Source organism: Ammospiza caudacuta, chromosome 1 (genome assembly GCF_027887145.1).
Source record: "Ammospiza caudacuta isolate bAmmCau1 chromosome 1, bAmmCau1.pri, whole genome shotgun sequence".
NCBI classification, from domain to species: Eukaryota; Metazoa; Chordata; class Aves; order Passeriformes; family Passerellidae; genus Ammospiza; species Ammospiza caudacuta.
The window spans coordinates 112,054,975-112,081,702 of record NC_080593.1 but is presented as its reverse complement, the minus strand read 5'-3'; the positions used below and the strand labels follow the sequence as shown (position 1 = coordinate 112,081,702).

General features: G+C 37.3%; 1 protein-coding gene across 2 annotated transcripts in view; it reads left to right on the top strand.

The window, feature by feature from the left end:
- The window catches only part of NOL4 (nucleolar protein 4), a 186,519-nt gene that overhangs the window by 114,067 nt on the left and 45,724 nt on the right, over positions 1–26,728 (top strand). The window contains exons 7-8 of one of the 2 annotated variants that reach the window (XM_058808774.1): positions 23,632–23,811; positions 24,547–24,738. In XM_058808774.1, the coding sequence (XP_058664757.1) occupies positions 23,632–23,811; positions 24,547–24,738 (372 nt within the window). The remainder of the gene's footprint in view (positions 1–23,631; positions 23,812–24,546; positions 24,739–26,728) is intronic. The other variant, XM_058808766.1, reaches the window with a different exon arrangement.

Here is a 26,728-nt window from a genome sequence, read left to right as displayed (position 1 = left end):
ACCTTGATTTTACTCTTCCCTACTTGTAGAAAACAAGCAAACTGAGAAAAACACAGTTTTCTGACTCTAAAAGTCAATTTATTTGTTTTTTGGATAAAGCATCTTTGTTTTATGAAGAAAAAAAAAAGTTCTTTTTTTGCTGCTCTTTTGTAGGAAGATGTTAGAGGGCACTGAGAACCTTTAGTACCAAAAAACTTTTGATGTTAGTTTAGTGGTTTAATAATCACTGTTCAAGTGTAACAACTATGGTTTTATAGAGCACTGTTTTTTCCAGAATTGCATCTTCTGATTTTGGGGGATACCCATAATAAATGGCTAAATAAGTAATTGTTTTGAAAAGCATGTTTTTCATGCCACTGCAGCTGCATGAAAAAAAAATAAATGTGTTGTCTTTGTCAGAAAATATGAATTCTGTAGCATTCTCTAACAGTCACATTCATCAAAGTCCTTTGTCTGTGATACCATCAGTTCTGTGTCTAATTCTTCCCATTGGAAGTACATTTAGCAGCAGGTTTTCGTGTTCACTCAAAGCTCTTGAAAGTGAAATTGATTTCCTGCAGGGCATTCATTACAATGATGTAACTCCAGGTCAATTAAATGGAAACGGGTGATGCCACTCCAGATTTACATACCTGTAATGGAGAACACAATCTGGCTCTGTATGTGTATGAAATCCCAGCTAATGTAAAGCTGGCATGGAAGAGAACAAGTTTTGATGTGACCTTTTAGAAATTTTCTCAGAGGTTTCTTTTTAAAGGAGGAAGAGCACATGGGTCACATAGCAGAAAGTGGTGCTCTTGATTCCAGATTGAATGTGTGTTGCTCTCAGATCCAGCTGTCTATCCTCATCCACTTTTACCTTTGGAGTCTCTCGTCACTCATATCGAACAAGAAGCACTTGTAGAGGAAGGAGATGCAGGACTTTCTCCAACTTGCTTTTAGAGGCTGGGCATCTGTTCAGACAAGCCAGAAAGCTATCAAGTGCCTCTGCAATCAAAGAGGTAAGGTCTGAAATTACTTCCCTCCCTGTTTACACCCAAGAACGTTTTATAACTTATCAGTCTGGGAACACATGTCTGTACCTTTCAGGCAAATTCTTGTTCACTTCAGCTGAGATTTGTTCCTGATAGACACCTTCAAGGCTGAACCTTGTTACAATCCCTAACTCTTATTTTTGTGGGGGTTTTTTTGTTGTAGTTTGTTGGGGTTTTTTCCCCATTAGGAAGGAAATTGAATTTGTGTTGAAGTCTTACCACATTAAACAATTTGCTGCTCCTTTTTCTTCTTCTGTTATCACATATGCAGCTTCCCTGCCACCTAGAAAAAGACTGAGAGCAAATCTTGCTCTTGGAAGATTAAACACTATTTGATGGTAAATTGAGCAAGATATAATGGGGCAGCAATAATTGCTACCTATTGTGATTGTGTTTAGTCTTAATATTATTTACTCTTAATGAACTGTCATTTTTTAATTTTTCAGATGCTGAGGTTGAAGAGCTGATCCTCAAAACTAATCTTTGACGAATGGCTTCCTATTTGGCTACTTTCTACACATTCAACTACTTCAAAACTATATTGTTATTCAAGAAGTTGATAATCATGAATGTTAGTCCTAATTTTTTCTTTCTGGTATTGAATTCTTTTCTACATGCCAAGACAAGTCCTGAGAAAAGAGAGAAAAGAAGCCAAAGATTGTTCATCTTTAATGACATTTATAACAATATATTGATGAGATTTTAAAATAAATATAATTTTTATTAGTTGTCTTACAGATATCTTATTTGCTAATATTTTTGTCTTGTTGAATGAATGCCAGTAGCCAAATGTCTTGCTGAATGCTTGATACACTTTCAAGCTGTGCTACAAAAGCTTCCCATTGCTGTGCTCTCCATAGCAATTGCTGGGAATAATTAATTACATTATAACACTGAATACTTTTTTTGGAGACTTATTCAGGCAGCTGGATTTGTTGGGTGATGTGAGAGAACTGAATAGGTCAATTTTTAGTAGAGGAAAGAAAAGTAGAATTCAACTTTAAAACTATTTAACTAATTTGTTCTCTTTCATCTTTCCTTTTGTTGCTTGCTCTTTTTGCTTCAACTTTTCTGGTCATTCTCCTGCATCTGCTTCTGAAGACTCATGGAACATCTATCTTAAATTTTGGTTTTTATGAAAAAAATAATAGAAAAAGATAACTGTATTACTTTACCAGAATATAGGGCTGTGAGGAATTAACTTTAATTACTGCATCTAGGCCTCAGTAAAGGGGAACCTAGATAATAGACATTTGCTCCAAGAGGATATGCAAGAATTCAATTCACATTGTCCACTGAGTTCTGGTTAATAACTTTCAGCCCCATAGAAAACAACAGTGCTGCAGCTGTAATGTGCCACTGAAAACAGTGAGGAACTGGAATCATGGTTGATGTCCTAGATCCCTACAACAACAAGGGATTTGCTAGATGGATTTCCCAGATGGTCTCTAGCAGCATCTTATTCCCCGCAGAATGGGGAGTGAAAAAGAACAACTGCCAATAATCCCTATCAGTCTGCTTGAGGTTTTGTCTGCCATATGTTTCATCAAAACATCCTGCTTTGTATTTCATCTCTAACACTGACTGATTTTGAATGCTTGAAAGAAGCAATTAAAAAACAGCATCTACATTAGTTATTGAGGCAGGGAGGGGATAGGGGTGTAGGTAGGCATTGAAAGCTGTGAAATGTTTGTATGTTTATTAAACACAGTCAAAAGACAGCAATCAAAAAATTTTGCAAAATGCGTGGTAAGGAATAAGACATTGATGGTTACAAATATTACAGAATGGTATTCTTGCACAATCAGATCCTGGAAACTGGTCTGTGAGAGCTGTGTAAACAGTCAACATTTGTGTTTCACTGGGAACTGATGAAAGGGTATAAAAATATACAGCCAAAGGTAGGAATCTGTAACTGATGTGAGTTTCCATTTCACCCATGTAAGTGTGGCATGCTGTTTTGCGGAGAAAAGAAGAAACTTCACAACTTTGTAGAAGTTGTAAAGCCCGGTATGCTTTTATTACGACGCGCGCCGGACACAAGTCTCCCAACAAGGCATGCGTACCTCTGAAGACCTCGGGTCTTCTTTTATCCCCCTTCCAAATGCATATGCATACAGTTTCACAATAGGTTCATACATATTCATTCTGCGTGACATTTAGCACCAGTTCTTCTTTATCAAAGGAATGTCTAAGTCGGGGGCAAATCGACCTTGTGGTCTTTTCTGTTTTTCTTTCTCTGTCTCCTTGCTGTCTTGGCATGCGAGTTTTTCCTTCAGCTTTGGCCTCACTGACTTTTCACATTTCTTAGACACTTCACATAATTCAGAATGGATCTTTACTCTGTCTCATGAAACATTTTGATACTGGATGAATTCCATATGCATCTCTAGAGTTTTCCCTAAGCTACTGCTTCTTGGAGCTCACAGTGTTTCTGTGAAACACTGCAGCTGTTGCCTGGATCTTGGTGTGGTACAACTGAATATTTCTCATAGAGATGCTTCCTCTCATCAGCTGCTTCAGTCAGAGTGTCATTCTCAGTGTCCCTTCACACCTATTCAGTCTGTGCTCTCCAACTCTTCTCATCATGAATAAGCCATGAGCTACTCCCAGATCTGATGGGAAATGCTACATGCTGTTCTCTTCATATACATGCACGCACACACAATATATATACACATATATATATATATTCATATATTTTTTCCCTTTGTCTGATGAGAACAGTCATATCCAGTGGCCATGAACCAAAGTATGGAATCATACAGATGAACCAGGAGCATGCAAAGAGTTCATGTTCTTAAGGCACCTGCAATACAAACATAAACTTTGTGTACAGGTGTTCTAGCAGACAAGAGTGCGATTGTTTTTCATGTGTGTTTTAATTCATATTGGGATGAAATCTTGTATATTGCTTCTGACTCCATTTTATATTTTAGTAGAGGTCATGCAGTAATGTGTTTCCTCCTCTTGTGTTTCCCATCGCATTTGGGAATTGTCTGACTCCACCAGGAAGATCCCTTTCAGAACTATTCAGAATTTCTTCCCTCTACTTTCTACTGTTGAGCTCCTGGGCTGCACCCTCTCAGGATTAATAAAAGAAAAGCAAGGAAAGGTGAGTTGATTTCCTCAGGGGTTACCATGAATGGCCCCAATACAGTCTGTCCTCAGTCCACAATCTCACACTGTGAGCTGTGCATTGGCTCTCAAAAGGACACATGGATATTCTTTGGGCCCTGTTACTTAATCAGAGATATATGTTTTTTTGGACCCCCTCTGAATGAATTTATCCTTGTCTCACTTTGTACAGTTAGTCATATGCTCTTAAAAAATCTTTTGCAGATGGAGCCCCGTGGGACTGGACCTGTTTCAAAAGCTGTATTAAATGACTAAAATAAAGGTTTTGAAAATTCCTGTTTCCCTCAGTGTGTTGCTTAGCAGGAATAGCTGTATTTAGTGGAAAAGAAGTTAGATGAGTCTGTGGCATGTGTGCTACCTTACAGCCTCTTGGCTCAGCTGGGAGGTGGACACATGAAGGAATGACATACAGACATCTTTTGGAATATGCTTCTCGTGTCAGTTTCACCTTAAAGATGAGTCTCACAAGGTTGATACTTCTCTATGCTTCATTAGAACCTTTGTAAAATCCACCTCTATTCATTCAACTAAGTGTCCACCCTGCCTTAACAAAACACATAATATGCAGGTTCATGTAATACTGGAAAAAGATGTTGGAGTTCCTAATGGATCTAAATGAGTGACAAAACACTGAGGAGTTGAAAAATTTGCTGCATAAAGATGGAATTACCTAATTAGAGATAAAGCAGCCATGACTTCATCACAGATCTCAGTGGTTATTGCCAATTAATAAGTTGTTGTCTCCGGAAAGCACATTTATCAAAAGACTCAGCGGATAAAACTTCTTTTTATAGGTTAGGTTGGAATTGAGATAAAATATTTTTGCAATGATTGCAACAAACCATTCATATGAAACTAGTCAATCATTACCCAAAAATGTCTATGTAATGTAGGTGTTCATTTTATAAATATGTGTACTAATGAATCTGAAAGTATATGAGGCGTGACCGTGTCATTTAGGAAACTGGTGACAACTATTCTCTTCTGTTCAAGAACTGAGTGGTCATGTTCTATGGTTCTGTGAATTGGTGGGGGCGTCTTAAATGCTTAAAGAGCCAAAAAGGTTTTTAGCATCTCACACTGCCAGTTGCCTGGCCTAAGCTTTTGAGAAACCTGGCCTAAATATCTGCATTTCATAATCTTAAGTACTTAGCCCTGCATACTTCTGGTTTGAGATACGAACTCCAGGACAATACTTATTTTTACTGCACTTACTATGCCAATTCAAGATCATTCTATTTAGTATAAGAGGTAAGTAGTTTTTAAGGCTATATCTAAGCTCTGTGGAGATAATTCTTTATCTTAACTTTTTGATTTTTTAGTATTAAACTGACAGGGAGTATGCTGGTTAGCTTTTAGCCTGTTTCTCCATTCCTGTGTTTAGATTTTGATTTTACATGATTTTTCCATATGTAATGCTTACTTTATAGCAATGTTTACAGTACCTAGAACTTATATGTTGGGCTATTTAGGTGAAATAGTAAACTAAAAAAGAATAGACTCTGTAAGTCTACAGTTAACTGTGAGATAGCAGAACTTTCCTTTCCATGTAGTGTAGGCAGTGGCAGTCATGGCAGCATCTTCAAAACTTTTGCTTCACTTTTTACTGTGTTTTTCCTAGTTGAAATTTTTATCCTTGAAATATATAGGATGCTACTGTGTTAATTTTTACATTTGTCATTTAACATCTATAATTTATATAGGTAATAAAATCTTTAGGTTATTCTGTTTCTAAGAAGATAATTCTTCGTAATAATTTTATACAACATGAATAAGTTGTTTATACCTTCATCAATATTTTAATTGCTAGAGGTTCCTATATCTAAATTCTTTGGATTTACATAGCATGCTTGGGATTCTGAAGACATCAATAAAAATAAATCAGCTTAACATTACATTGGTCTTGCGAGGCAAACATGTCTACTGGTTGGTAAATACAGGCATGGCATAATTCCTTTCCCAAAACAAATCAGTCAATTTCTCCAGAAAAGCTGGAGAAGCCATTTGTTTCTTGTGTGTTATAGCTGAACATTAAACACAGTATGAATCCTTATCTTCAGATATTCCTGTTCAGTTAAGTAAAGAGGCAGAGTCAACTTCAACTGAGTAGCCATTGGAAAGTTTCCTCTGGTTTTATTAGCAGAGCTAAAATTCAAATCACTGTTTTTTAATGTTTGTTTTAATTTGGGCTTTGTTGGAACCATGAGGAATACATTTTCACTGATGGTCTTGATAAATCTTTCCAGACCTCATCATAAAATCATGTTTATGTATGCCCAAGAGAGCCTATGGACTACATTATTAGTATTTGTGTGATTAAACCTTAACTGACCTAAAGTTGAATGCTTTACTTAGATTCAGTCATACAGCTTACTTGTATAGTGCATTTACTTATTGAACTATGTAGCTCAAAGTGCGAGAACTGCAGGAGGACGAGGTTGTAGAAGTGTTAGAATATTCTAATTTTCTGTAGCTATTTAGCAGTTGGGTTTTTTTCTTTTTAATTATGAAAGAAAGAGTCAAAGTAAAAGTTAAAATCACTGAAGCATGGGACTTCAAATCTGGATTTTCAATTTATTGTACGAAATGTGAGTATGTCTGTGCATCTGTGTACCTGTATAAAGCAAATTGTTTTAATTCCTCCTTAAATGTTGCTTTTTACCATACAATCTTTATTTCACAATGCACTATTTCATAAAGCTTGCTTGGCTGGTTGCCAAATCCTCCTGCTGCAGGTCAGAGGCAGGGTAAGGTGCAATAGCCTCCTTCTTCCTTCCTTCTTCTTTGAAAGGGCTTTGTCACCAGCACATAACATTTTCACTGCCATGCAGCCATTTTAGGCCTTCACTTCATCTGCCTGTTCCTCCCAATTGGCACAAATGACTTAATATTATTACCCTCTGTCTCCTGTGGTGTTGTGAACTCCAGTTTAATCACCCTTACATGTTAATCCAAATCACCTATACTGTGCTTTGCTACATAATTATTTATTGAGAGAATTAAGCTTGAAAAGTGGATCTACTCTGTATGGTGATCTTCTCTTTATACAGGATTATCCCAACAGACGATCTCATGACTTTCAATACCTCTTCTTACACTTCTGCCACAATATATGAAGACAAAGGCTAATAGAGGAGTCAGAAAAGCTGCCCATTCAAAATTCAGTTCATGGTCTGAGTTTTATGTTACCACCACCTTAGTTCAGTGACCTTTTCTTGTAATTCCTCATTTCGGGAAAAAACACCCAAACCCCTCAGAAAGACAATTTTATTGACTAGAACAAGTGGTGAGATTGGCAGGAATAGAAGATATTTCCTATCTGATCTTGTAAGCATGCATTACAGGTCACTGCTTTACCTTTGATAAAGTATCAGAGGGAGGAAAAATTCTGAAACTGAGGAAAAAACGTTATGCAGACTTGATGTAGCAAATGGCAGGGCAGGGCTGCTGGCAGCAGCAGGTCCCAGTGACCTGCAGAGAAGCAGGAGGGCGTGTGGAGGCCACAGCTCAGTGCAGGAAGGGCAGGGAGCAAGCCAGGAGCAGCCTGGGACATTCTTGGCCCCCACTTGCTCATGGTAGAGCTCAGCTTCACTGGGGCTCCTGGGAAGGGGCACAGAGATGGGCATCTCAGGAGAAGTGGCTAGAAAAAATAAAGTGCAACAGTGCAAGGTCCTGATGAGGGTGTGGATTAATGACAGAAAAAATATAAAAGGTCCTGATTAGTGTGTGGGTTAATGACAGAAAGTGTAAGAGCTTTTTAAGTGGCGTTGGTACAAAATGAAATGTGAACCTCAGAGCCCATTCCTCTCTCACAGGGGAGAACTTGTATTTACTCTGCAAGGGCAAATTTCCATGGGCTGTGCTCAGGGCACAGCTGGCTATCTTACAAAGTAGAGATGTTTTCTTTTGACTTTGGTGGAAAGGCAGATACAGGTAAGCAAAAGGATGGCATTTAATTTCCAAAATTAATGGGCCTCACTAATCCTACCCTAAAGCCTTTCATCCTACCAGGAAAAAAAAAAAAAGAGCAGACAACACCTTACCTTGAATTAGTTAATTGAGGGCCGTGCAGTTTCCAGTGATTGGATCAAGTGAAGGACCAACCATTTTTCATGTGCAAAGTTAATGGGTAAATAGTGTTTCCAAGTAGCTCCAATTATTTAAAGCCTATGAAACATGATATCTGAAAAACATAAGACAGAAAGCTTAAATTTGGGTCCTATGATTGGTTGTGTATCTTTCCCCTTGACTTTTGAAAGGCTGAGTGGTAAAGAGGAAAATTTTTTTTATTTCAGTCTATAAACCTGGGGGTTTGCAGTTTTAATAACAGCTGGGATCATCCTAAAATTCGTGGGGAACTTTGATTAAGCATGTAATGCAGAATTTATTAGCAATTAAAAACTACTGGATGGTCCATTTGTCATCCATGTCTTAGAACAGGACCTTGGAAGGAGGTGCATTAAAAGAAATATGTGTATGCACTGACATTCTGTTCTTATATTAGTTAATCTATTAGTCTCATAGGTTTATTTAATAGAAGAAGCTACTTGGAAAGTTAAATCTTTTAAAGAGCATCACATTTTCAGAAGTTTTTGGTGAAAGTGATTTCATACTTTTAACAGGTTTTGTATAATCATCAATTTATAGTTTTTGCTTTCAGTCAAGCTGTGAGGTTAAATTATGTTAAATAAATAAAAAAATGATCTCCCGTATTTTATTCAATGCTTTGAACTTCTTAATAATTCCAGTTGTACATATATCCAGAAAATTAATACTATTGGAGCACATAATGCTGTGGAAGTGGCTAATAAATATGGGATTGTTCTCTGTATGGATACCTCCCCCACACCCCCGTGAAATTCATTCTACCTAGAGCCATAATTTGCAAGGCATTTGTTAGATCTTTTCAAAATCTAGCTTTCCATAAACATATATTTAGATGCAAAGTGTTATTTAGAGATATATGTCAGACTGTTCCTCTTTTACTTATGTCCCAGGTAAAAAATGCTTTTTAAAATCTTGTCTGCCGGCAAAGTTTTATACAAAAAAAGTGCTGTTATGCTATCCATATGGTGCATTTTATTCTATCAATGTGAGAAGGTGTTTGTTGTTATTTGTTGTCTTGTTGTTGGTTTTTTTTTTTTTCCCAAAGGGGATGCTTTATGCTCTGTCAGTTCTTCTGTCCCTGAATAACCTTTGAATCTAATTTCACAAGGTAGTAATCTTGACAATGTTGAGTTGCTATGAGCTGTGAAAATGTGCATTTGGCTCAAGTAGAAAGACTTGCTTTCATGAGGGAATTGGACTTTTGAGAGGCAGATACTGCTTGGGCAATGAGTGATCTCCCAGCCCTCAACAACCCACAAAGTCCTGCCCTCTGAGAGTGAGAGAGATGTGGAGTGAAATGAAGAATGCATACTGGTGAAATTTGGGGATTTAGGACATACATCTTTAGGATGTCAGGTTTCTTCAGCTCTACTTTTTTGAAGATAAACTGGTTTAAATATAATATAATGGATATCTCTGTGTAGGAACCAGTGAGTAGATATTAAAGCTACTTCTTTACAGGACTTGTAGAGGTAAGCTGTGACTGCCAGCACAAGTCATGTCTCTGTATTTTGTTTGTTTCCTATGGCACTGTTGAAAGCACATGCTACATAGAAAAATTCAGTGGCTTGAACCCATATCATCACATTCATCTACAAACACTACTACTGGATTTGCAACATTTCTTGACAAAGCCTAAGAGATCATGTTTGCCAGGGAAAATCAGTTTCTAAATGCTTCCACTGCTTGTGTGTTGCTTTTTAATAATGGAAAACAAAGCTGTTAGCATCCTATGCCACACATGAACACATCTTTGTGTTCCAATAGAGCCCTACTACAGGTACACACTAGGAAAGAGGAACTTTACCTAAGTTACCTTTGCCTTTCTGTTTTTAAAACTGATTCCTGCTCAGGCATTAATAAAACCTGCTCAGGTTTTCTGATCCATGGCGTGGCCACACAACAGAGCAGAACCAATGCCAGTTCCAGTGACAGTGATGGGAGATGTTCACAGAAAACTCTCCTGTCCCTCAAATTCTGTGCCTCTTGTATTTAAGTTTAGTAAAATGCAACAAGTGAGAGTTACATTCTATATTCCAGAAGGATCTCAGCCTGTAGATCACAGCACTGCATGCCTTGAGCTCAGCAGGGCTCTGTGAAAGAGGAGACTCATGAGCACCTAGCATAGGCAGTTGCACCATGAGAGGGTGCAACTAAAAATAGATCTTTCACTTTCTAAAAATAGATCTATAGATGAGTTCCTTTAATTTAAAAAAATGTATTCTATTTTGGTTTCCTCTTTGTTCTTTAAATTTCATCTGTAGAAGCTAAGGATACAATAGTAATCACACAAAATAAGAAAACTAGTAGAAAGGCACAACAATCTATAGTACTTTAGTCCAGCTCAGATCCAGATTTAAAGTTTTTAGCTAGTTCTCTTCATATGATAAGCTGACTTATCATAAGATCAAATCCCTTTTGCCTGAATTTAGTGGCAGGATGTGGAAGATTAAATAATTTGGGTTGGAGAATGATACAAAGCAGTTTTTATAGCTGTTCAGTTCTCCATAGTCAGGTATGGAGTTATGATATCAATATGAGAAAATGCACTGTATGCTCTGATTTATTTAATTTTTCTGGCATAATTCTAGCTGGTTTTCCTCACATAATTCTTCTGCTACGAGAAGGTGGATTGAATGTGATCTTTGGCGAAGGTGGAGTTTTGCCAAATAGGATTTTATACCTAGTTTTATACTCTGATAGGGGAATTCTCCATGGCAGGGTGGTGATTTAGTTACCTAATGGGAATGCATGTAACTAAGTGGTCCCAGTATTCACAACTCAAGTTATCTTTCCTAATAGAAGGTAAATATTTTTATTGTAATAAGTTTGAGCCTTTTCAGACCAGGTCTATTAGATCATCTTGGAAATTTCAGTGCTGCTTGATGGCTGTATGGTCCTCTCTAACTGAGCTCCAGGTACCAAGTGACAGAACCATTTTGCAGTAAACAAAGTTTATTCCACTACAAAAAATCACAGAGAGTACTAGGGCATGGCATCATTGGTAAGTGCAATTTCCTTTCTAAGCAGCAGTTGTTCTGGGAACTTACAGTGTGCCATTCTATCCTGGAGGAACCTGGCTGATTCTCTTCTCACAAGATTGAGAGTTTAACAGGCAACATATAAAATCTCAGGGCTCGTTTATGGCCACACCAACCAAAACAGCTCACTTTTGTATCAAATGTACACTAATGTTTGTATACGCTGGAAAGTCTTATACCATCTTGGGCAGGTAAAATTATGGCTTACAAGGACAGTTTTTGGTTTCTTCAGGAGGATACCATGAAAGCTACCACCCAATAGATATATTTAATAATATTTGTAGGGATTTAGGGGGCTATCATGACCTGTCTGACTCTTCTGGGGAAGAGCATTTGCTCTTCAACACAACTGTGTTGTTTGCTACAATTGGCTGCCTAAGTAGTTTGAGCAGCAATTGTTGAGCAGCCTCCTCTGGGAGTCAGGTTTAATGCTTTTCATAATATTGTCCTCCATCCTCCACCCCCAAAATGTCAGACCATGTCTTTAACAGAAGCACAGTCAGCCTAGATTTAGAATGGAAAGATTCTTTTGTTGTTTCTGTTTCTTCCTGGTCTTTTTGCATGAGTCTTAAGGATACATTGAACTGGAGAGCTAATAGGCAGAAACTGCCTTTATAAGGAATTCTCCTGCAACATTCTCATGATTGCTGTCCTGTGATAACCTCAAGCAATGTCTCTGGCTTACTCTTATGATAAATGTTTTATTTATCCTTCCCTAAACAGGGAGAGTCAAATTAGATGCCTTTCTTACAAGATTTACTTGATTTACGAGATGCATATCTTTAAGATTTATTTGTGGTAGATAAGTAGGGAACTAATCAGTAATCTATTCCATCAGCTTCAGCTGCAGACATCTCAGCTGCTCCTCTCTTACTCAGACTATTGCAGACTAAGAGCAGGCCTCCCCCTTGGCTCAGGAGCCCTGCCTTCATCTGTCCCTTCCTGATTGGTCTCAAGTTCTAAATCTTCCCACCTGGTCCTTAAGCAGTAATTAGGGCCATTAACCTCTGTCTCTCAGGGCTACTCACTGGGACAATCCAGCTGATTTACCTCCAGTGAATTTTTTAAAGCTTGCTAAAGATTGCTGCTATAAGCAGATAGAGGTAAAAGGCCGAAAGGAAAAGCAAGAACAAGCATTCTCAAATTGTACCCTGTACTTCTCACTAGGCAATATGCTCCTCTCTTGCATATGCAAAAAAATTGTGTTGTGCTCCTGTTGTGTTCCTTGCTTCCCCCTAGAAAAATCAATCTTTAATATGTCATCTTATTACCATGATCAGTTGTAAATGGCTATTCAGTACTGTACTGTACAGATTCTTTAGGGTTACATTTCTGTTATTTATCAATTGGTTTGCTTTTTTTCCTGAGTTTGTCTCTCAGTATGTTGCTGTTACTGGGGGTTTTTAGTTGTTTTTTTCCTTCAAGCTGTGCTTCTGAGGATGTGCTCTCTTGGTCAGAAGAGAAAGAATAACAGGACTGTCTCCTCTCACCTATTCTGGCATAGGATTGTGGTGACTGAGCAACACAAACTGTAGGAGGGAGGGCCTAAAATTCTCCTAAATGATGGAGACAGATGAGTTGGAGTTCCCTTCTCCACTGCTTCCACCAATTGATATTAATCTCCTTCCCAATTATTTGCACTTATGCCATGCTCAGACTGGAAAGGAGAAAGGTGTAAGAAATTATGAAATGTCATTATGTAGGAACAAACTAGGAAGAGGAAATCAGCTCAGGGAAGAATTTATGATGAGTTCAGAAAGAGCACACCAAGAAAAGTCCATTGTTAAATTTTTCCTCTCTCATCCCAATCATCACTTCTAGTTCCTCGTTATATCCAACTTTTGTTGTGTGCACTGTGTTCTTCCTTCTCATATGAGCTGGGATACAAAATGCTGCATGTCCTTCTCTATTAGAAAATACAGGTGCACAGCTCAGCATATAATGACGTGTTTAATAAGTCCAGCTGCTGCATGGCCTTAGGCAGACATTACGGGGAGTTGCTGAGTTCCGGGATGTCAAATAGCACTCTTTTGCCAGTCTTGACAAGGATGGGACAGAGGTACCCTTTGTCTTCATTGCTTTCTTTCTCTTTACCTATTGAAAACAAGTGATCCTCTTGTCTGCTGTTCTTACAGCACACAAACCCTGCAGTGATGTTGTGTTATTATTTCTGCATCTGCCTCTGCTGTCAGTCTCTAGAAATGTCTTTTGAAACTTTGTACAACCTGGAAGCCTCTTGTGCACTTTCCATCTCTAGCTTTTCTAGGATACAATAGAAACAGGGGAACAAGGTGAGTGTCAACAACCAAAAATCTGTCTTTTCTTCTGGATTCCTGATATAATTCAAGCTCTTTCATTTGTGAATGTATTTGGCCCTTGGGAACTTTTTGTTGCATTAAAGGAGTAGAAAACTGCCATGACAAGGACTGTGAGGAAGAAAAAGACAGTGAATTAAAGGGGCAGGTACAAAATCTACATTCTCTGTGGTCATAGTATGCTTAGCAAGACTTCACCTGTAGTCATAGATTCAAGGGGTGTTATTTATAAATAAACACATAGTTTCCAAGTGTATATTCTTGCTTTGGGACTTGAGGAGATAGCCCTATATTTTGTAGAATCATGGAATGATTTGGCTTGATCGAGGAACCTTGACCTTTGGAAGGAACCTTGAAGATCATCTACTTTCCACCCCCCTGCTGTGGACCTGAGCACCTGTCACTTGACCAGTCAGAACTGCATCATTCCTGGCCTTGAACAATTCCAGGGATGGGGCATACACAACTTCTCTGGGAAACATCTTCCAGTGCCTCACCAGCCTCACAGAACATTTTCACTAAACCTAATCTCATCCTAATTTCTTTCAGTTTGAAGCCATTTCCCCTTGTCCCGACACTACATGTTCTTGTAAATAGGGCACATTTTTCTCAATCTTTCTTGTAGGGTCCCTTCAGGTATAGGAAGGCCACTAGTGGGTCACCCCAAAGCCTTCTCTTTTCTGGGTTGAAAAACCCAATTTTCTCAGTCTTTCCTTGTATGAGAAGTGCTCCATCCCTGTGATTAACTTGGTGCCCTCTTCTGGACTCGCTTCAACAGGTCTATGTCTTTTTGGGACTGAAGAATAAAACAGGTTATTGAACTGTTTTGATGTCACAGCTTAAATTTATGGCAAGAGGAAGCAGAGAGAAATTTAGGGAGGAAGAAATGAAGGGACTAGCGTCAGAGACAAGAGAAGAAATCAAGAAAAGACTGAAGCAAAAAGGAACTAAAGGCATAATGAGTTCAAAGATAAAGAATTAAAAGATTTAGGAGAAAGCAGCACGGAAAAAAAATGGCTGAAACTGAACCAAAGGGCATGAATATAAAGAATAGCACAGAAGGGGAAAAAAAGATTATGACAGCTTTCTAGTTAATTGTAGATGTCTGACAAGTGGCCTATGACTAAACCAGTGAATTGTATGTGCTCTGTATTCCCTTTATTCCTCATTGTTAAAGTGAGAAAAGGGATTCTTCTTATGTTTTCCAGCAGCAATTGCTCAAGATTAAAACAGAGCATCCAGTGATGCTGTGTTTACAAGAAAACCTGCTCTTCTGTATTTATGGCAACATTATTTCCCTACATCCAGACACCCATAAGAAATTAAAATCATAGAAATAAAACAACAAGATTAGCACATTTAAGCTACTGCTCAAGAAATTCTGTCACTCCTGTATCTTCTGGTTTTTGCTGACATTAGCTTTTTACCTCAAAGTAAGACTTTAGAGGACATTGCAGTATTCAGTAACTACTTCTGTTTTGAAAGCTGGCAGCAGTTTGAGATATTTTCAAACAGTACAGGGAGCACTGTTGGTGTGTAAGTGGGATCTTTAATGGATAGACTGGGTTTTGTCAGGGATTCTTCCGTTTCCTCTCTGGAGAGTTGGAGCTTGCCTGTTTCATCCTTGTTGACATGTTTATATTTTAAACCTCTGTCAGTTAGATTAGGACAGGCTGCAAAGAGGGGGGCGAGAGTCTTGGGACCTACCTTATAAATGTCATTGTGATATTCAGGTCTTAAAAATGTTCTCTATTTTAGTGGCTTCCTGAATGTGTTGCCTGCATTTGAGGTTTCATTCACAATTTAAATAGAATGAGAAGAAATTAATAATCCAGTGTTTTTACAAAATGTTTTGTAGCTCTTACCAGCCAGTTGTCTAACAATTAACCAAAGAATTGCTGGTCAAAAATGCCCATTACCTTCCTGTAATGTGAACCTTAGTCACTGAAATATATTCCTTAAGAAAAATGTTCACTAATCCTCATATAAACTGCTGCTATTTCATTTAAAAAGGAAAATAAACTCCCCCAAACCCTGACAAAGGGAAAACTCTGGTATCTGGATAAAAACTATAAAGAGTTTTGGCAAAAGGCCAAAATTTCACGAAAACTTGGAAATGACAATTTTCCAATAGAAGTTTTAGGTTAATGGATTTTGCCACAAGCACAAAAACTATGTGGGGCTCTCTCAGGCTCTTGGCTTCACTGAGCTATGACACTACCTGCAAAGTGGGCTATTATTGTCCTTGGAAACTCACTAATGAAGTGTTCCTGACTTTGATAATAAAGTAAGGTTGTTGTTTTCTTTTTCTTATTCTTATTTTGCAATGTAAGATCTTTAAAGAGTGTAAATTAATTCAGATGTTCTGGTTTGATTTTGGGTGCACTATAGAAAAGGTTTAAGTACTCTGTTAGCACACAGTTTGCAGAAATCCAGAATTTTGTGATGAAGCTTTCCTATGTGGCAACCTATGTTTCTCAAATTCTCAGAAACTGTCAGATTCTTTTAGAGATTCAAAATAGCAGTGTATGATGCCAAAAATAATTTAATCTATTATTTGAGTCTGTCACCATTTCAGTTTGACTTTTCAACTCCCACAAAGGACATTATATTTTTTTCAAAGACACAGCAGCCACATTTTGCAATATGACTACTTATTGGTGATTGTATTAATATGTTCTTTTAGTATTTGGTTGAAAATGCCAGTCTTCCTACATCATTTACAGGAGTTCTTAAAGTTTATTAATAAAACAACTTTGTAAAATAAAAGCTATTTAGTAGCTAAGAAGCAGCCAAGTCTCCTGCTCTGTTGAATCAGCTCTGCTCTGATACTCTCAATACTGGTGTACTAGGGTGATTTGGAGATACTTATTCTGATTCCCCCAAGAATTCTCCTCCTGTACAATGGCTGGGGAAGGAGCAGGAGCTTTCCTGGAGATGCCCAATCAGGTAATAAGAGATTGGTTGTGGAAAAATTAGAAAGAAGCTCTTTAAACTATAGCCTGTGAAATACACTTTATTCTTCTACTTGAGTGAGAATTCTCAGTTGCCTCTCTGTTTTTACTCTCTATTTAATTTTTGAGATTATTTTTATTAGGGTAAAGTGATGTATTTTGATGTTGGTCAATACCAGTGGGGAGAGGCCTAGGAGAGACTGTATTTTCGCTAAAAGGAGAAAATAGCATGGGAAGATATGTGTCTCAGATGGTCTTTCAATTATTTCTTATCTTTCAATTATCCAAACTTCTATTTATCCAGATAAACCCACTGGAATGAAAGTGTCTGGGTAATTTATAGTTTCCTTATGGCTAATAAATGTGCTTCTGTTGAGAGGAATATTATAAGCAAACATAATATAGCATAGATTGGAAAATTACTGAGGAAGGATGAGCAGGTAGTCTTAGAAACAGTCGGTGTTCTCTCAGGGACTACTGTAAAAAAATTACTCTGGAGAGAAGATCATGCCAAGGATAATTTGGGAGCAAAACCTTTTTATTTCTTAGTTTCTATTGTAAATAACTGAGCAGTTTGTTTCTGGAAGTCACATTGTTAACACAGAGCAAAGAAAGATCTTTTAATATTTCAGTGTAATACAAGTTCTGTGTAAAAAAGTCCTTTACAACTTAACATTTCGCATGTAAGATAACACTTTTTTAGAGTCAAACCTATGAAACTCTAGCTTTCAGCTCTCCATTCTTCCCATAAAAATGCTGTTGTCCTCATGCTCCAAATAGCAGAATTGCACAAAAGGATGCCTTCCCACTATCAAGGGTGAAATTTTATAAAGGAGCTGGAAAGGCCAATTATTGTGTAACGAGGGGAGCAAACTGGTCATAGTCAGTTGCAAAGATATGGGTAAGATCAACAAATATGTGAAGATTTTATAAAAAGGAGGTTAATTGGATCTTGAAATAAATGGTGAGATTCTGGAATTGTATTTGGGAATTCAGAGTCTTCCCTGAAATGAGAAGAGATGGACAGTAAAGTTCCACACATGTGACAAGATGAAGGTTTAAAGGGGCCATGAAAAAGGATAATAACTAAAGTAAAGTCTGGAAGATAGAAAAGCATAGGATTTAAGAGAGGTTGTGGAAGGAAAATAGCTTATTAATGCAAAATAATAGAGACTTGGACTTCTATCCATAAAAACTGATGGCAAATTCCTTAGGATAATAGCTGAACCTGAGTATTCAGTTATGCCTCCTGCCTTCTATTTGAATAGAGGAGGAAAATTAGGATTTTTTTTAATGTTTTCAAGTATTTCAATAGCAAAAGAGCATGCATATGCCAGAAATATTAAATGTTTTCTAATGTGTTATTTATATTACAAGTATTATAAATTTAATGACAAAAATAAAACCAAAGTGAAACACAACTACCTCCTGTAGGCAAGTTCCCTGCTATATGGAGAACTCACAGTTTGCACAGGAATGAAGTGGAACTCTAACAGTACAATATTAATTTCAAATATATTTTTAAGGGAAAGTGATAGGACGTGAATTTTCCTTTAAACTTTCAGGCTTAACTTTAATTTTTTTTATACGTTAAATAAAAAGCATACTTCTCACTCATACCAGTTTACCAAAAGCTAGTTTTTATGAATTTTTCAAAAACTTTGTCATATGTAGAATCAGTTAAAAATGTAAATGTGAAAAAAAATAAAATAAAGTTCTAATTTAATTGATCATTTTGGAAAAAACAATCAAATCCATTGTCATCAGAATGTTCTAATCCCTTTCTGTGTCATAGAAATAGTTTCTATGAAAATATTTTTGCTACACAATAGCACATGGGAAAGTTTGCAGAAAAGCACATATAATTTGCAAGAGTAGTTGCTGAAATTTTAGATTTTTGTGCATTCAGTGGCAGAGAGGGAAATACTGAAATGTAGGAAAAAGAAGAAAGGGCTGGATGTACAACTGGGAACAAGCAGAATTCTGTCAGCTTTAGAATAGGGTTTTATATATTGATTTAAAAGATTTAGTAACTTTTACCGATGTGGAGGCAGATTTCTAGAAGAGAATCATGCAGAGCCAGTGAAGTGTTTTCATCTCTGCCTGCCTCCTAACCCCTTTCCTTTCCATGCAGCATGGAGACCTCTGCTGCTGTCTTGCCAGCTCTTCAAACATTCAAGTCTCTCTTGCTCACAGGAGTTCTGTGGTTTGTGAGTGTCTGATGTAACTAACTGAAAGAATTGCACACTACTCAAATTGATGTAAAAGTCTCTATCTAAATGTAAATGTAAAATGTAATGTAAATGTGAAAAATGAAGCTTCATTTAAAAAAAAAAAGAATTGCCACACTTCCATCAGAAGCATTTTTCCCTGAAAAGGTGGTGTCTTTTGTTCCATGTTGGCATTTTTAAAGTCACAAAGACATCATTGTTCCAGTTTTTGGTCATTTCAAATAGTCACCCTCAGTAATTAGCTTTCTATCACTGAATTAATTTTGGTTGGGTAATCAAGTGCCATCTTTGTACACTCACCGGGGTAGCCAAGAGTCTCTGCTGGGAGAAGCTTCCTGCAGTGAGTTCATGTGGTGTCATCCTCCCAACCCTGTCCAATGGCCACACACCAGTGTTGAACCCCAGCAGGCACTGAAGCACTTTGGTAGATTTTATATTTTTAAATGTTACAGATTGCTTCTTCTTTAGTCCTCATAAAATAACAGCACGATTTCTGTTGGCAACTGTGGGGTTTCTGCACTGCTATCTTTTGCATCTTTGGGGTATTCTTCTGCAAATAAAGGGATAAGGTTTTTCTGCTGTAAGCATGCTATAAATTGATCAAAAAATAAATATATTTTTCATATAAAGGCATCAAATTTTAGAATTTTGGGAGCTGCTCTTTGAGAAGGTTTCAAATCAGATGGAAAATATCCATGAAAAACATGGGTTTCATAGCACAAATGAATTTATTGGGAAGAGAAGACTGAGGGGAGGGGATGTGATAACAGTCCTCAGTTGTTGGAAAAAGTGTCATGAAGAGGGAAGAAAATGCTCTCTTCTTCCAAAACCACACCTTTCCTCCATTGCAATCTACGGTAGACACATGAAAAAGAAATAGGCTTAATACATTTATGAAAGTCAGAGGTCGGTGTTAAAAATGTTTTAATAGTTCTGAAGACAGTGAAACACTGGTGCAGGTTGTCTGGTGGATGCATGACATCTCTGGCACTGGAAGTCTTAAGATAAGCACTGGGAAACAGTGGTCAGGAGTGACCATCTGACCTTGTTCTGATGCAGCAGGATAAAGTAGGTGATACTGTGATGTCCTCCCAGGTCTCCTCTTCTCTGATTTGACTTCAGGTGAATGTTGTTGCTGACTTATAATGTCTTAGAAAGAGGTTGGTATTTCATGTTATAACCTCCTAAAAATAGGTCATTAGGCATGAACATTTACTTTCATTTTGATAAAGCAGTACTGCCTAGTACTTATTATTGCAAGGAAGGAATGAAGATAATGAACTCTGAACCTTCAAGAAAGGGTAAGGACAAAGTGGTCACAATATAAATAGCAGCATCTCAGTATTTTTAAGACTGCTGGATAATCATCTAAATGTTTGGGGAAGGAAAGGCTCTTGTCTTTAGCCTTGGCTAAGTTCTCACTGATTAATTTCTGATTGCTGTCACTTTTTTCTCCAGCCTTCAGTTTTTAAGCACAAAGCATTCACCTGTGAAACATCTTACATTTACTAGTGCTTCCACTCCACCAAGATGTAATCTTTCATTGCTATCAACAGAGATGTGTATGCTTCCCTCCATGCTCATACTTTCGTGTCAGCACAAAGGTTTTTGCTTTCAGGTGGTGAACTGAAACCAAGAACTGACTCTTGTCTTAAGCAGACTGGCAAATATTGGAAAAAAAGAAATCTACAAATAAACAAGCAAAACCAAAACATTTTAACCAAGTTCACTTCAGTCTAGTTTACTGCAGGACCATAAAATGTATTTGTCAAGGTCTGTGGAGGAATCTGAATGAGCATGTTCCTGTCTGTCAAAGGTGGGAGGAGCCTTTTGAAAGGAAAGTGCAAAACCTAAAATTGGGTATTGTGTATGAACTATGATCTGTCCTCTACTCTCCCACCCCTTGTTTAGCACTGCAGCTACTTAACAGAGTAGCAAAAGGAATTCCTTATTGGCTTTTGCACAACTGCAGAGTCAACACAAGGGAGAGACATCTCTTTCTTCTCTGAATCAGTATTCATCTGTGTAGAAATACAGAAAGGCAGAAATTTTGTTCTTAACTGAGCTTTTACAAACTCAAAGTGAGCTTTTTTTCTTCCTCAGTTTGCTAATGAAACAGCTAGGAGAAAAACACCTCTTTTTCCTGGTACTGTACACAGTCTTCAAATTCACAGTGAATAAATATGGATTCCAGCCATGCAACTTTCTCAGACTGTTTTTCCCCACACTTCATTTAGGATGTTAAAGTTGTTGTTTAAATAAAAACTTTAGAGAAGATGTTGGGCAGGGCTCTCTATGCAATACTTTCTTTAATAACTAAACAAAACAAAACAGAGCTGAAAACAAAAAAATCATCCCGACTGTTGCATTTTTAAAAGATATACTTAAGCCATTTTGACCTGAATTTGTTTCCTTCACGAAAGGAAATCTCAATGCTGGTGCATAATTTATGATCTTGGCATCCAGCCAAAACATATGTACATACTGAAATCAGTTTTGCATCTGTTTAACTTTGTGCACACGAGTACTCTAATTGGATTTAGTCTGATGAAATGACACATGTGAGATCAAGTGTCTGCACAACAAGGATTTCAGTTAGTAGGTTTCTTTAGCAGCTTCTATGCTTTGTGTGGTGCCTAGCATATGAAATGGCTTTTTGATTATCTCAAAGCCTTCTGCATGCTATACAGCTGTAGTGATGGGTGAAACAAAGAACTACAGAAGAACAAGTCTTGCAGCATAGGTCAGATCTACTACTGCATAGCACTGTACAAAAGTAGCAATTAATTCATTGTAACTTTCTTTTTTTAAAAAACATGTCTTTTGATAATCTCTTTAGGTTTAAGGGAAATCACTCTTTCCTTTGTTACAGGCCACCAGGCTCAGCTGTTGGCCTTTTGGTAGCCATTGGCCAGGTTAAACATTTTTGCTCACACATGCTAAACACTCTGATAAAACACAGCCATCACCTCCTTTAGGATGGACCCTGAACTTACCTGACTGGGCAGCAATGTAGAGACTCAGCATCTTCACAAGACAAGCTATCAGTGTATCAAGAACTGGAGTTTTGTTTTTTGCTGCTCTTGCAAGCCTTATCTTCCCATGCCATCTTGCATCTGCCATCTTTAACCCTGGCTAATTCCTTGCCCCAGAAGAGGTGGTGCTGAGCTTGCTACTTGTTGAAGCTGTTTTTATCTCCAGGACAGCTCATCTGGTTTGTTCTCATGTTTTCTCACTCTTCCTATATCTGCTGTAAGGGTCTAGGGAATGAAGAGTGATCCAGAGAGTGAAGAGATTCAGGGAAGGGGATGAGAGAGACTGCAAATTCTCATATTAGGAGCATTAGGGATTAAAAACTGGAACGCCAGGGGATGAGTACTGTGAGAATATAGTCTGGGAGGATATAGAAAAAAGGAAGGCTTGGTATATGAGTGCTGTTAAGGCAAGGCAAGTGACTCTAAAACACTCTGTACAGAGGACCAAAGATGGAAACAAAAACAGGAGAAGGGAAAAAAAGAAGCTGAAGTAAGACTATAAGGCAAAAAAATATACCTTACGGATGAATGGTTTTGTTTTTCCTTCCCTTCTACCTCACTGTCCAGATTAATTCTCTGGCTGGTGAAATACCCTAAAATAAAGATAATTTTAGGAAGCTTGGAATGTGGTTCAAGGCTTGCCATTTGAAATGTATTTTTATTTGAAGGATTATGCTCCTGACTTTTGCTGACATTAAGGGAGGAGGCATCTAAAAAAAGTGTGTATGTGTGTGAAATTTGTCATGTGGCACCTGATTCAGACTACAGAATGCTTTGAAGCAAGAGGGAAAAATATTGAAATATTACAGCATTAAGATATAGAAATAAAATTTTGCTCTGATTGACCTAAATATGAATCTGATGACTCTGATGAAGATACTGTCTGATATGTTTTTGTGGCTGGGGAAAAGCTTTGATCTTTAAGTTTTATGTTGTAGAATGTTAAATTGTGGAAGGCTTTCTGTTACTGATGCCTTTTTATGGTCTGCAGTTTGAAGGGTATGCAGTGGGAACAGGCAGCTGAGGACTTGATATTGCAAGGGAAAATGCACTGTATTAACTTTTGGTAATTGGAAATTTTTTGGTCCTACAAGTGGATACACTTTATTGAGATGGTCATCTGTTTTATCCAACAAAATGAATTTCTGCTCAGGGGAAAGTTCTGAATGCTGGTTTTCAAAGAGGAAATGGTTTTACAACATGATTCTCAGAGAGCATTCAAAATGTAAACCTACATATCTCTAATTCATTCTGGGGTTTTGCAAGTGAAACTAGAACATAATCATATCCTTATTTTGAATAAATTTTTGCATCTCTTGATAATATTTAATATTCATTGGATGAATAACAGTATTTCCTACATGAATCCTCTTTGCCTTGAAATGTTTAAATTTTAATTCTTTGGAGTTTTGTTCAAATCAACTATCCTTTATTTACATTTTGATTAATACAAAAAAAGTTAGTATTTATAAGAAACTTCTGTAGGTAGTACTTACACAAGGCTGTATGCATAGATTTCATGTTAACTGTAGTCATTATGGGTAATTAATTTGTTAATAGATTTACTGAATTTGCAGTCAGTCACATTTTTTAAAGCACTGAAATTAATATAATTGTGCATTGTTTGCTCTTGGAAAGATTAGGAGTGCTTTATGTTGAACAAAGTATAAAAAGAATTCATGGAATTCTTGAAATATTTACTGAGAATTTTTTGATAAGTAAGACCTTATTTTTGCTGAGAATTTTTGCAAGCATATTCTTTTTCTCTATTTTCAGTCCCCTGCACATAGCTATTCAAGCTATGACTCTGGCAAGAATGAGAGTGTAGGCAGAGGTGCTGAAGATCTGTCTCTGAATCGAGGAGATGAGGATGAGGATGACCATGATGAGCAAGAGGATCCTGAGAAGGTTAATGAATCAGATGGGGTAGAAGCTGAGCGACTGAAAGCTTTTAACGTAAGCCCTCTTGCACTCACCTTCTTTACTTCTTCTGTTCCTTTTGCATTGTTGTTTTTGGGTAAGTCTGACAAGGCACATTAATTTGCGGGATTTATTTCAATTATTATTTTAATGCACATTAAACTCTTGCCAACAGACGACAGATTTGCTGTGTTTCATTTAGAATTTTGAGGCAGAGTGCCATCTTTACCAGTGAGGAAAACAAAGCTTTGTTCTCTATGTGCATGTGTGACCATGTGTGTGGCTATGTGGATGTGCATGTTCACCCACTGAATGGAAAGAGGCTGTAGCTAGTTTTGTCAGGAGACCATTCTGGTGGTCAGCTGTTCTCTATTGCTTTCTCAATGTATATAATTATGCATGAAAACACAAGCAATTGTTCAAACAAAGAAAAAAATGTGAGTCAGTTCAATAAAATGATTAGCAATCACAGCTTATTGTTAATAATGAAACTTAAGTAGTGCCTATTTTCACGGTCTGTTCTGGTTTATCTCACAAGTTCTGTATCCTATAGACTTTTCTTTTCTTGTCTATTTTTTAAAACCCAACCCACCCCCACCCCAAAAAACCCTTTAAAGAACTGTTTGCTTTATATTTCTGGCTTCCCGTTACAAAGCTCTTCCGTGGATAGAAAACAAAAACTGTCTTCCTATCAGTAATCAAGCCAGGAAGCTAGGAAGAGAAGAGAGCTGCCCTCCAAACCCATCTCCTCTGTCTCCCTCTTGCCAACAGATGTTTGTCAGGCTGTTTGTAGATGAAAACTTGGACCGAATGGTCCCAATCTCTAAGCAGCCCAAAGAAAAGATCCAGGCTATCATTGACTCATGCAGGCGACAATTCCCTGAGTATCAAGAGCGTGCCAGAAAACGCATACGTACTTACCTCAAGTCCTGCAGGCGGATGAAAAGAAGTGGTTTTGAGATGGTGAGTTTTGACTTAAAACCCAGCCCTAGTTTCCATCAAAACCCCATATGTAAATCCATGGCACTATTTTGTTTTCATCTTAGCGTCTTTATTTTTTGTTTGTTTTTTTTCTTTTTTTTGGTAATACCAGGTCAGAGATTTCTTTTTTTCCCTCCTTCATTCTTCCTGAATTTATTCCCCTCGATTTAAAAGTGCTATAAGACAGTACAGTTCACAAAATGAACTAATATGGATCTGTAGAAAAAGAAGAGCAAAGCAAGGCATAAGGAGGGAAACTGAACTATGGACTATACAGTGACTTATTTCTTGCTTTAAGTTATAGTGACAGATTTTTGCCCGGAAAAGTCTTGCTGTAAGATGGATTTTTCTCTAAAATGCCTCTGCTAGCTGGATTCCAGTGAGCTCTGTAAAACTGACCCTCAAGAAAATGCCCAGTGAAGTAACATCATAGTGGCAATGGCTTTGGCTTTGGGTGTTTTCTTGTACACCGTAGCCAATTGCTGATCAGTGAAAGTCACTCCTTTGAAAGCTTTCAGTTGATATATAAGTGTGCAAAACATGTTTAATGGTTGCAAACCAAACATGTTTGGTCAAACTTACAATTTGAGCATTCCAATGGTTTAGTAGTTATAATTGAATCAAATCTCATGAAGATTATAATGGTATACAACTGACAGTGTTTTCAGACATTGTTATTTTAATATTACTCAGTAGCACAAAAATGGGTGAATGAAGTCTTCTCATTAACTGGCAGCTTCATTATCTCTAGAAAACATCTGTATTTCCAAAATGGAGGAAAGTCATAAGAAACTAGATAGCTACACACCTTGTGTTTAATGTCTTAGCTACCTCTCTGGCCTTAAGATAACCACAAAACCACCTCATTATTAAAAATAGGTATCATTTAGTGATTAAACATACCATTTTTTTTAATGAATCATCTGCAAACCCATTGATTACATTAAAATCATTGGAGATGATTGCATTTTACTGTTTTTCTCTTTCTCTCTGTCTTTCTCTTTCCTGCAGTTTTTTGCAGAATATTTATGAGTACCATATGTTGTTTAAGATGGTAGCTGACAGTTTTAAGAACAAAATATCAAGCTTATTTGTAGGGTAAGACCACTATTTGATAACATCAAAAGCAAAGACAGAAACTAAATTTTTGTGTGTGTTTTGGATTCAAATCAACGGCATGGTTTTATTATTTGAAACATTGGGATAACACTGTTTCTGAACAATGGAAGATCAGACGAAGAAAGGTAGAATACAGGACATCTGTACAGCCAGAAGTGCCAAAGATTGACTGGTGGTGTACATAGCAGATTGTTTAGCCCTAACAAAAAAAAAAAAACAAACCAAAACAAACAAAAAAGGACAGATAGAAAATAAATATTTCCTACAATATACTAAGTAGTATTAAATTGCATCTACTCACTGACAATAATTCATCAACATAAATTTCAGCTTTCATGAAGACAAATATTTTATTTAGCTTTACTTTCAATTGAAAATATTTACAAAATTAGCCAATGCTAGCCAGTCTCCTCTCTGTTCCAATTTATGGCCTTATTACCATCATTTTTCATGCTGATGAGCAGTTATGTAAACTGGCTCATTTTTGTAATCTGAAAGATTTGTGCAACTGTTTTGCAATATGAAGAAGGGGCTTCAGTCTAATCCATGAGACCTGGGTTGGCTTGACTTTAGTGCACATTTGTTACTTTCATATGAACAAAGGTTGCAGGATCAAATTTTTCCTGGAAGGGGAAAAGGAGCATAGATTATTGGGAATATGATCCCAATAGGCAATTTTTATAGCTCAGAAAGATTTCCTGGTTTTATAATAACGGTTTATGATGGGCTTTATGTCCTTTAAAACAAACAAATCACCCTCTAAAACATTGACTTTTTGCCCATGAATGGAAGTGACAAGGCACTGGAACACATGCCAAAGACTGCAGCCCTCTTGGGCCTGAAGGGATATTTG